Genomic DNA, 12,593 nt, shown 5'->3' with positions numbered 1-12,593 from the left:
GAATCTCCAATTCATACAATATATTCCCCATCCATTGTTTTACATTGGTGCTGACATAGGACTTGGCGAGTGACTACATCTCCATTTATACTTCATGGTTAGTTACCAGTACAAGAGAGAGAGAGATCTAAGTCTTATTATAATATTACATTTGTTATTGTGAGTGTTCTCAGGAGGGTGGACAAAATGATCGTCTGAGATACAATATTATAAAGCCTTCATTAAAAGTTATGTTTTAATATACACACACATTTTTAAGTGTCCCAGAGAGTCATCTCCTATTGTTTACAAGATTAATATTGTTACAGAAAAGTTACATTTCCATTATGTATTTTATTTCCAGCAGATGGACACACAAGCAGGAATATCTCAGAAGGACATCTAATGTTATCCCCGGATTGCGAAATAAGAGATAATGACAGTAAACCAGATTTTCCAGGAGCTAACCCCATTACCCCAATTATACATCTAGCTCTATCAGCTGGTCCCCCTGATCCTAGGAAATGTTCTCCTGATCACTCTGATATTGGTGCATCTGTTACAGCTCTGAGAGTAGATACAGAGTTTTCATGTGCTATAGATACCAAATGTTTTACACAGAACACAAAGCCTATTAACCCACAGGCAGGTGAGAGGCCATTTCTATGTTCTGAGTGTGGGAAATGTTTTGCATACAAATCATATCTTGTTAGACATCAGAGAAGTCACACAGCTGAGAGGCCATTTCCATGTTCTGAGTGTGGGAAATGTTTTGCATACAAATCACATCTTGTTAAACATCAGCAAAGTCACACAGGTGAGAAGCCATTTCCATGTTCTGAGTGTGGGAAATGTTTTGCACACAAATCAGATCTTGTTATACATCAAAGAAGTCACACAGGTGAGAGGCCATTTTCTTGCTCTGAGTGTGGAAAATGTTTTATCCAGAAATTACATCTTGTTATACATCAAAGAAGTCACACAGGTGAGAAGCCATTTCCATGTTCTGAGTGTGGGAAATGTTTTGCCCACAAAACAGATCTCGTTAGACATAACAGACATCACACAGGTGAGAAGCCATTTTCTTGCTCGGAGTGTGGGAAATGTTTTGCACTCAAAGCAGATCTAGTTTTACATCAGAGACGTCACACAGGGGAGAAGCCATTTCCATGTTCTAAGTGTGGGAAATGTTTCGCACACAGATCAGATCTTATTAAACATCAGAGACGTCACACAGGCGAGAAGCCATTTCCATGTTCTGAGTGTGGGAAATGTTTCGCACACAGATCAGATCTTATTAAACATCAGAGATGTCACACAGGTGAGAAGCCATTTCCATGTTCTGAGTGTGGGAAATGTTTTGCACGCAAATCATATCTTGTTATACATCAGAGACGTCACACAGGTGAGAAGCCATTTCCATGTCCTGAGTGTGGGAAATGTTTTGTACACAAATCAGATCTTGTTATGCATCAGAGAAGTCACACAGGTGAGAAGCCATTTCCATGTTCTGAGTGTGGGAAATGTTTTGCACACAAATCATATCTTGTTATACATCAGAGACGTCACACAGGTGAGAAGCCATTTCCATGTACTGAGTGTGGGAAATGTTTTGCACACAAATCAGATCTTGTTAAACATCAGAGACGTCACACAGGTGAGAAGCCATTTTCTTACTCTGAGTGTGGGAAATGTTGTTTAACCACTTAACTGACCATTTATTTAGCAAAAAAACGCTCCGAAATTGTTTTTTTTTTTTAATGAGTGAATTAGGTGAAGAACATGAATTTAACCCTATCCCAAATGATTTTAGGTAAAAAAAAAAAAAAAAGGGATTTTTTTTTTTAGCATTTTCTTTGTAAAATGTTTTTCCCCCCAAACATCAATCGGGAACATTGCGTCCATCGCGGCTTTCATTTTGAAAGCCGAGACAGCCTCGAGGTACGCAGGGGGATGGTCTGGGGGCAGCTAGCGAGGGTTTATTTACACTCCCCAGCGGCTGCCATTGTCTGCAGCCGCTGGAGGGGACAGATCCTTACCGTGCTGACCGATCAGCAGTGATCGGCAGCACGGCAGACACAGGGGGAGAGTGCAGGGAGGCAGAGGGAAGTTTCTCTTCCCTGCAGCTGCTAACACTATCTGACTGGTCGCATCCCGTGCCACCAGTTCAGATAGAGCACTTGCAGGCATGGTCGCATGCGACCATGCCAGGCAAGTGGTTAAGTAAATCACATCTTGTTAGACATCAGAGAAGTCACACAGGTGAGAAGCCATTTCCATGTTCTGAGTGTGGGAAATGTTTTACATACAAATCACATTTTGTTAGACATAACAAGTCACACAGGTGAGAAGCCATTTCCATGTTCTGAGTGTGGGAAATGTTTTGCACACAAATCAGATCTCGCTAGACATAACAGAAGTCACACAGCTGAGAGGCCATTTTCTTGCTATGAGTGTGCGAAATGTTTTACACGGAAATCACAACTTGTTGTACGTCAGAGAAGTCACACAGGTGAGAAGCTATTTCCATGTTTTGAGTGTGGGAAATGTTTTGCACACAGATCAGATCTTGTTAAACATCAGGGACGTCACACAGGTCAGAGGCCATTTCCATACATAAATCAGCACAATAGAAATCACTCAGGTGAGAAACCATTTTAAGCTTCTGCAGTATACTTATCATTGCCATGCGTTGTTCTTCTAGAGGATGCTGGGGACTCCGTAAGGACCATGGGGTATAGACGGGCTCTGCAGGAGACGTGGGCACTCTAAAGACTTTAGATGGGTGTGCACTGGCTCCTCCCTCTATGTCCCTACTCCAGACCTCAGTTAGATCCTGTGCCCAGAGGAGACTGGATGCACTGCAGGGGAGCTCAACTGAGTTTCTCTGAAAATACTTTTTGTTAGGTTTTTTTATTTTCAGGGAGCACTGCTGGCAACAGGCTCCCTGCATTGTGGGACTGAGGGGAGAGAAGCAGACCTACTTAACTGATAGGCTCTGCTTCTTAGGCTACTGGACACCATTAGCTCTAGAGGGTCGGAACACAGGTGTCGTCATCGCTGTTCGTCCCGATGTCGCGCCGCTGTCCTCCTCAGCCGGAAGATAGAAGCCGGTGAGTATAAGAAGAAAGAAGACTTCACAGGCGGCAGAAGGCTTCAGATCTTCGCTGAGGTACCGGGCAGCGGTAACGCTGCGCACCATTGCTCCCAAGCATACACAGAAGGCACTTAAGGGTGCAAGGCACGGGGGGGGGGGCGCCCTGGGCAGCAATATTAACCTAAAGGGACACTGGCTAATATATTAGATACTGCGGAGGCAGTATATTGAAAAACTCCCACCAGTATAAAGAATCTGAGCGGGACCGAAGCCTGCCATTGAGGGGGCGGAGCTTGATCCTCCAGCACCATTTTTCTCCACAGCAAGCTGCAGAGAAGCTTCTCCCCTGCTGTACAGAGGGCAAAAAATAGGGGGGCACATGTAATTGGCGCAGTGATTGTATTATTTATTCTATAAAATAGCACTGTACAGTCTTGGAGTTTATTCCAGTGTCCAGTGGTGCTGGGTGTGTGCTGGCATACTCTGTCTCTCCAAAGGGCCTTATTGGGGGCTGTCCCCATAATTGTATATCCCAGTGTGTGTGGGGGTGTCAGTACGTGTGTGTCGACATGTCTGAAGTAGAAGGCTCGTCTAAGGAGGAGGTAGAGCAGATGATTGTGGTATCTCCGTCGGCGCCGCCGACACCTGATTGGTTGGATATGTGGAATGTTTTAAATGCATATGTGTCTTTATTACATAAAAGATTGGACAAAGCAGTCCAGAGAAAAAGCAGGGAGTCAATCCATGGCTTTGACTGTGTCACAAGGCCCTTCGGGCTCTCCTAAATGTCCCCTGTCCCAGGTAGCAGACACTGATACCGACACGGATTCTGACTCCAGTGTCGACTACGATGATGCGAGGTTACACCCAAGGGTGCCCAAAAGTATTCATTATATGATTATTGCTATAAAAGATGTTTTGCATATCACAGAGGACCCCTCTGTCCCTGACACAAGGGTATGCATGTTTAAGGAGAAGAAACCTGAGGTAACCTTTCCCCATCTCATGAGCTGAACGCTTTCTTTGAAAAAGCTTGGGAAACTCCAGACAAAATACTGCAGATTCCCAAGAGAATTCTTATGGCATATCCTTTCCCCGCACAGGACGGGTTACGTTGGGAATCCTCACCCAGGGTAGACAAGACTTTGACGCGCTTGTCCAAAAAGGTGGCGCTACCGTCTCCAGACACGGCAGCCCTCAAGGATCCTGCTGATCGAAGACAGGAGACTACCTTAAAATAAATGTATACACATATGGGTGCTGTGCTCAGACTGGCAGTAGTGTCGGCAAGGGTGTGTAGCGCAATAGCAGCTTGGGCATATAACTTGCAATGGGAGAGAGAGAAAGCTCTCTCTCCCATTGCCAGTACTTGTACTCTCTAGCTCTGGGCGCACCACCAATAAGGACTATTATCGAAAGATTGTATCTCCCTTTCTTATAGTTTAATTGTCCGCCTTTGTTTTTTTTCAATATTAGCAACAACCTATTACATACCAGTGCCCAGTCGCTCTTTTTTCTCTATATGGGCAGATAACTTGTCATCTGACATTGACACCCTAGATAAGGGTAGCATTTTATTGACCTTGGGTCATATTAAAGACGCAGCGTTATATACGAGAGACGTTGGGCTGTTGGGTTCAAAAGCCAATGCCATGGCAATTTCTGCTAGGCAAGTCCTGTGGACCCGCCAATAGACGGGTGATGCCGATTCAAAGAGACATGGAAACTTTGCCTTACAATGGTGAGGTTTTATTTGGGGAGGGCCCTCGCGGACCTGGTTTCCACAGCTACCGCGGGTAAATCTTTTTTGCCTTATGTTCCCCCACAGCAAAAGAAAACACCTCAATATCAGATGCAGTCCTTTCGGTCGCATAAGTCCACAAGGGGTCGGGGCTCTTCCTCGCCAGAGGTAAGGGTAGAGGGAAAAGAATGCCTGCTACGGCTAGTTCCCAGGAACAGAAGTCCTCTCCGGCTTCTACAAAATCCACCGCATGACGCTGGGGCTCCACTGTGGGAGTCCGCGCCGGTGGGGGCATGCCTTCAGCAAGGTCTGGGTTGTCAGATTTGGATCCTTCGGCGATAGAAATTGTATCCCAAGGCTACAAAATGGAATTCGAAGAATTGCCTCCTCGCCGATTTTTCAAGTCGGCTTTGCTAGCTTCTCCCCCAGAGAGGGAAATAGTTTCAGCTGTAATACAAAATCTGTGTCAACAGCAAGTGATTATAAAGGTTCCCCTAATGCAACAGGGGAAAGGGTACTATTCAACCCTATTTGTGGTCCTGAAACCGGATGGCTCCGTCAGACCCATTCTGAATCTAAAATCTTTAAACCTGTATCTAAAAAAGTTCAAGTTCAAGATGCAATCGCTCCGGGCAGTTATCTCCAGCCTGGAAGGGGGGGATTTTATGGTGTCGCTAGACATAAAGGATGCATACCTTCATGTCCCCATTTATTCTCCTCAGGTGTACCTGAGATTCGCTGTACAGGACTGTCATTACCAGTTTCAGACGTTGCCGTTTGGGCTGTCCACGGCCCCGAGGATTTTCACCAAGGTAATGGCGGAAATGATGTTGCTCCTACGCAGGCAAGTAGTCACAATTATCCCATACTTGGACGATCTCCTGATAAAAGCGAGATCAAGAGATCAGTTGCTGAAAAGCGTGTCACTCTCCCTGAGAGTGCTGCAGCAACACGGCTGGATCCTAAATCTGCCAAGTCGCAGTTGATTCCAACGACTCGGCTATAATTTTTAGGCATGATTATGGACACGGAAAAGAAGAGGGTTTTTCTCCCAATTGAAAAAGCCCAGGAACTCCAGAACAAGGTCAGAGACCTGCTAAAGCCAAAAAGAGTCAGTTCATCAATGCACTCGAGTGCTGGGAAAGATGGTGGCGGCCTACGAGGCCATCCCCTTCGGCAGGTTCCATGCGAGGAATTTTCAGTGGGACCTTCTGTACAAGTGGTCAGGGTCCCATCTACAAATACATCAGAGAATAAGCCTGTCCCCCAGGGCCAGGGTGTCTCTCCTGTGGTGGCTGCAGAGTGCTCACCTTCTAGAGGGTCGCAGGTTCGGCATTCAAGACTGGGTTCTGGTAACCACGGACGCGAGCCTCCGAGGATGGGGAGCAGTCACACAAGGAAGAAATTTTCAGGGACTGTGGTCAAGCCAGGAGGCTTGTCTACACATCAACGTGCTGGAATTAAGGGCCATATACAATGGCCTACGACAAGCGGAGACTCTTCTTCGCGACCTACCTGTTCTGATTCAATCAGACAACGTCACAGCAGTGGCTCATGTAAACTGCCATGGCGGGACAAGGAGCAGAGTGGCAATGGCGGAAGCCACCAGGATTATTCGCTGGGCGGAAAATCACGTAAGCGCGCTGTCAGCTGTCTTCATTCCAGGAGTGGACAACTGGGAAGCAGACTTCCTCAGCAGACACGATCTCCACCCAGGCGAGTGGAGTCTTCATCAAGAAGTTTTTGCAGAGATAACAAGTCGTTGAGGACTTCCTCAAATAGACATGATGGCATCACGCCTCAACAAGAAACTTCGGAGGTATTGTTCCAGGTCAAGGGACCCTCAGGCTGTAGTGGTAGACGCCCTGGTGACACCTTGGGTGTTTCCGTCGGTCTATGTCTTCCCTCCTCTTCCACTCATCTCAAAAATACTGAGAATCATAAGACAAAAAAGTGTCCAGACAATACTCATTGTTCCGGATTGGCCCCGAAGGGCATGGTATTCAGATCTTCAGGAAATGCTCACAGAAGATCCGTGGCCTCTTCCTCCCAGGGAGGACCTGTTGCAGCAGGAGCCCTGCATGTTCCAAGACTTACCGCGGTTACGTTTGACGGCATGGTGGTTGAATGTCAGATCCTAGCTAGGAAAGGTATTCCGGGGGAAGTCATCCCTACTCTGATAAAAGCTAGGAAGGAGGTGACGGCGAAACATTATCACCGTATCTGGAGGAAATATGTATATTGGTGTGAAGCCAAGAATGCTCCTACGGAAGATTTCCACCTGGGCCGTTTTCTCCACTTTCTGCAGACAGGAGTGGCTATGGGACTAAAGTTAGGCTCCATTAAGGTGCAGATTTCGGCCCTGTCAATATTCTTTCAGAAGGAATTGGCTTCTCTCCCTGAAGTCCAGACTTTTGTAAAGGGAGTGCTGTACATCCAGCCTCCTTTTGTGCCCCCAGTGGCGACATGGGACCTTAACATGGTGTTACAGTTCCTTAAGTCACACTGGTTTGAACATCTTCATAAAGTTGAGTTAAAATTTCTCACTTGGAAAGTGATCATGTTGTTAGGCGGGTGTCCAAATTTGCGGCTTTGTCTCACAAATGCCCCTATCTGATTTTCCATGTGGATAGAGCAGAGTTGAGGACTCGTCCTCAATTTCTGCCTAAGGTGGTTTCATCATTTCATATGAACCAACCTATTGTGGTGCCTGTGGCTACGGGAGACTGGGAGGATTCCAAGCCTCTTGATGTAGCTAGGACGGCTCGGGTTAGGAAAACAGAGGCACTGTTTGTCCTGTATGCAGCCAACAAAGTTGGTTCTCCTGCTTCTAAGCAGACTATTGCCAGTTGGATCTGTAACACGATTCAGCAGGCTCATTCTACGGCTGGATTGCCATTACCAAATTCGGTAAAGGCCCATTCCACTAGGAAGGTGGGCTCTTCTTGGGCAGCTGCCCAAGGTGTCTCGGCGTTACAGCTTTGCCGAGCAGCTACTTGGTCGGGTTTAAACACTTTTGCTAAATTCTATAAGTTTGATACCTTGGCTGATGAGGACCTCATGTTTGCTCAATCAGTGCTGCAGAGTCATCCGCACTCTCCCGCCCGGTCTGGATCTTTGGTGTAATCCCCATGGTCCTTACGGAGTCCCCAGCATCCTCTAGGACGTAAGAGAAAATAAGATTTTAAACCTACCGATATATCTTTTTCTCCTAGTCCGTAGAGGATGCTGGGTGCCCGTCCCAGTGCGGACTAAATTCTGCAAGGCTTGTATATAGTTGTTGCTTACATAAGGGTTATGTTACAGTTGAGTTCAATCTCTGGCTGATGCTGTTTTGTTCATACTGTTAACTGGTTGCGTATATTCCTGTTATATGGTGTGGGCTGGTATGTATCTTGCCCTTAGATTAACAAAAATCCTTTCCTCGTACTGTCTGTCTCCTCTGGGCACAGTTCTCTAACTGAGGTCTGGATGAGGGGCATAGAGGGAGGAGCCAGTGCACACCCATCTAAAGTCTTTAGAGTGCCCATGTCTCCTGCGGAGCCCGTCTATACCCCATGGTCCTTACGGAGTCCCCAGCATCCTCTACGGACTAGGAGAAAAAGATTTACCGGTAGGTTTAATATCTTATTTATCTATGCTTTTTGCAATATACATGTTACCACTGGGTGAAATAATCAGATGTCATGCCCTCATCTACCACTGCTATACAGATGACCTGTCTTTTGCTTCAGGTACTGAGAACCCAGTACCAATCCTAAATGGTGGTCTAGCTGAGCTCCAGGTGTGGGTGATGCCAGTAGGCTGTGACTCAGTCCTGGTGAAACAGGTCCTTATGATAGAAGCGTGATGTGTTCTGTGTAATAATCCTGAAAGTAGTGCTGCTACCGATCTCATATCATTTGTAGTAACTTGGAAAAGATGAGATATGAGGTGCACTCTGGAAGCTTACAGGGGGTTAAAGATGAACGCAGATCACGCAGTCCCCCGGAAAATAGTCCTGGCCCGCCCGCGTTTGCCCCTCAGGCATGCGGCCGCAATGTGTGTCTGCGTGGCCGCTGCGCATGTGCATATTGCCAACACCCGCAAACTGCTGCGGGCTGCTATTGCGGCTGGGTCTGAATGACCCCCATAGGGTTTTGGCTCTCCTGACATGTATCTGTTTTACTTACCTGCAATACTATAATGTAACTGGAATTGTTTCTGTGCTTTAAAGGATATTTTATCCATGTTGTGTAGAGTAAAGTATTTTATAAGTGTAAAATATAGAGAAAAATCTGTGTATTAAAGATATGAAATAAAGTCGTTTAAAAACAAAAGATTTCCGTTGAGTCTTTTTATGTGTCTGTGTATTATCTTATTTCCAGATAATTGTCGCTATGGTGGCAGAAACAATTTCCTGTTAATGTGTCACTTGTAGTGTTACTTTTGTGTCCACATAATGGGGGTGATTCCGAGTTGTTAGCTCGCTAGCTGCTTTTAGCAGCATTGCACACGCTAAGCCGCCGCCCTCTGGGAGTGAATCTTAGCTTAGCAGAATTGCGAACGACAGATTAGCAGAATTGCGAATAGAAATTTCTTGGCAGTTTCTGAGTAGCTCGAGACTTACTCCTACACTGCGATCAGTTCAGTCAGTTTCGTTCCTGGTTTGACGTCACACACACGCCCAGCGTTCGCCCGGCCACTCCCCCGTTTCTCCAGCCACTCCCGCTTTTTTCCCTGAAACACCCACTTCCTGTCAATCACACTCTGATCAGCAGAACGATGAAAAAACTTTGTCACGCCGTGAGTAAAATACTAAACTTTTGTGCTAATTTACTTGGCGCAGGCACGCTGCGTACATTGCGCACGCGCAGTTTGCGACTAATCGCTCCGTAGCGAAAAAAAAATAACGAGCGAACAACTCGTAATGACCCCCATTATCAGTGTTGCTGTGTATAAATATCTTGTTTGGTGTGTAGAGGTGGGTACACACGCTGCCATTGTGACTGTGCGATTTCCCTTGAACTGGCCGGAGCCCAGAACCACCAATAGTGACTGTATGTACTTGTGATTGTGGCTATGTCTGATTTTGACAGCTCATTTGAATAGTGGGATGACATTACGGGGGGGGGGGGGGGGGGAGGGGGGACTCTCTATGCGTTTCGAGTCTGAGGTGACCAAAGAAGGTCTTTGCACAGATGAGGTGGATGTGTGTCTCCCATGTAAGGTAAGACCTATTTTATTTCTATGTATGTGGGATTTGGAGCTTCATTACCGGACCTCAGCTCAACAAAATCATATATTCTTCCTTGCTGGGATCTCGCACAGCCCCCTCCCCCTAAGGCTTGTATGTTTATTTCAACCATTTTAAACCATTTGTGAAATAAATTGTACCTTTATTGCATCACTGTACAAGTCTATTTGACGCAAAGAGACCTTTATATGTGGAGTTATGCTGTATTCATTGTGAGTAATGGTACGCTTGAGACGTACCTTATGATAACGATACCTTGATGTGTGTTATACTGTTCCTCACTATGTAAGTGAGGTATGCTATTCCTAAGATCACCTGCATATCTTATTTATGGGGATAAGATATAAAGAAACGATTATAAAGGTTATAGCACATTATATTGTGTAAGTGAGGTACGCCACCTCTAATCTACTAAAAAAAGATAATTCACTTTCATAAGGAGTACCGCATTATAATCTCGTGTATGGAATAATCTTGAACATACAGTGGGGCAAAAAAGTATTTGGACAGCCACCGATTGTGCAAGTTGACCCACTTAAAAAGATGAGAGAGGTCTGTAATTTCCATCATACACTTCAACTGTGAGAGACAGAATCTGGAAATCACATTGTATGATTATTTAAACAATTTATTTGTTTATTCTTGCGGAAAATAAATATTTGGACAATCAAAAAGTTGAACTCAATACTTTGTAATATAACCTTGGTTGGCAATTACAGAGGTCAGACGTTTCCTGTAGTTCTTCACCAGGTTTGCACACACTGTAGCATGTATTTTGGCCGGGTGTAGTATGTCTGGCAGCATACTGACGCCGGGATCCCGGCGGGGAGGGGTGAGTGCAGCAAGCCCCTTGCGGGCTCGGTGGCGACCTGAGGTCGCCACGGGTTCTATTCCCACTCTATGGGTGTCATGGACACCCATGAGTGGAAATAGTCCCTTTTGGTCGGCATGCCGACCATCGGGATAGTGAGGAGGCGGGATGTCAGTGGAGGTCATGTGACTGTCTGTCTCCCGACCGCCAGTCACATGAATACCACCCATGTTGGCCTACTCTTCCATGCAGATCTTCTCTAGATCTGTCATGTTTTGGGGCTGTCCCCGGGCAACACGGACGTTCAGCTCCCTCCACACATTTTCTACTGGGTTGAGGTCTGGAGAGTGGCTAGGCCACTCCAGGACTTTGAAATTCTTCTTACGGAGCCACTCCTTAGTTGCCCGGATGGTGTGTTTGGGGTAATTTTCATGCTGGAAGACCCAGCCACGTTCCATCTTCAGTGCTCTTACTGAGGGAAGGAGATTTTTGCCCAAAATCTCATGATACATGGCCCCATTCATCCACTCCTTAATACGGATTAGTCATCCTGTCCCATTTGCAGAAAAGCAGCCCCAAAGCATGATGTTTCCACCCCCATGCTTCACAGTGGGTATGGTGTTCTTGGGATGCCATTCATCATTCTTCTCCCTCCAAACAAGGCGAGTGTCGGTTTATACCAAAAAGTTCGATTTTGCTCTCATCTGACCACATTACTTTCTCCCAGTCCTCCTCTGGATCATCCAGATGGTCACTGGCAAACTTTAGACGAGCCTGGACATGTGCTGGCTTAAGCAGGGGGGACAATTCGGGCACTGCAGGATTTCAATCCATGACGACGTAGTGTGTTACTAATGGTAACCTTTGTGACTGTGGTCCCAGCTCTCTTGAGGTCATTGACCAGGTCCCCCCGTGTAGTTCTGGGCTGAATCCTCACCACTCTCAAGATCATTGATACCCCACGAGGTGAGATCTTGCATGGAACCCCAAGTTGAGGGAGATTGTCAGTGATCTTGTATTTCTTCCATTTTTTAATTATTGCCCCAACAGTTGATCTCTTCTCACCAAGCTGCTTGCCTTTTGTCGAGTAGTTCACCCCAGCCTTGTGCAGCTCTACAATTTTGTCCCTGGTGTCCTTAGACAGCTCTCTGGTCTTGGCCATGGTAGAGAGGTAGAAGTCTGACTGAGGGTGTGGACAGGTGTCTTTTATACAGATAACCAGTTCAAACAGGTGCCATTAATACAGGTAACGAGTGGAGGATAGAAGAGCTTCTTAAAGAATAGTAACAGGTCTGTCAGAGACAGAAATCTTGCTGCTTCGTAGGTGTCCAAATATTTATTTTCCACAAGAATATACAAGTAAATTGTTTAAAAATCGTACAATATGTTTTCCTGTTCTTTTCTTTTTTTTTCAGATTTTGTCTCTCACAGTTGAAGTCTATGATGGAAATTACACACCTCTCTCATCTTTTTAAGTGGGTAAACTTGCACAATCGGTGGCTGTCCAAATACTTTTTTGCCCCACTGTAGATACATCCACATTTTTCATTGGAAGTTTTTACACATAATTTCCTTACCATTATGCCTTCTATGTACCTGTGGGTCCACTGTGATAGCACAAAAAGAGGATGTCTATTGGATCAAGGAACTCCAGTTGTCCTAATTAACTTAGGATAAGTATTAAATATAATTTTCCGTATCATTTACCACACTTCCATTTGTATAGGCA

General features: G+C 45.7%; 1 protein-coding gene across 1 annotated transcript in view; it reads left to right on the top strand.

The window, feature by feature from the left end:
- Positions 1 to 2,640, top strand: part of LOC134984079 (oocyte zinc finger protein XlCOF22-like) — a 46,409-nt gene extending 43,769 nt beyond the window's left edge. The window contains exons 4-5 of the mRNA XM_063949715.1: positions 344 to 1,543; positions 2,492 to 2,640. Coding sequence (XP_063805785.1) covers positions 344 to 1,543; positions 2,492 to 2,640 — 1,349 coding nt within the window. The remainder of the gene's footprint in view (positions 1 to 343; positions 1,544 to 2,491) is intronic.
- Positions 2,641 to 12,593: the final 9,953 nt, after the last annotated feature.

This window comes from Pseudophryne corroboree (genome assembly GCF_028390025.1).
Source record: "Pseudophryne corroboree isolate aPseCor3 chromosome 3 unlocalized genomic scaffold, aPseCor3.hap2 SUPER_3_unloc_34, whole genome shotgun sequence".
Lineage (NCBI taxonomy): Eukaryota > Metazoa > Chordata > Amphibia > Anura > Myobatrachidae > Pseudophryne > Pseudophryne corroboree.
The sequence above is the reverse complement of the archived record's forward strand: the minus strand, read 5'-3'. Positions and strand labels throughout refer to the sequence as shown.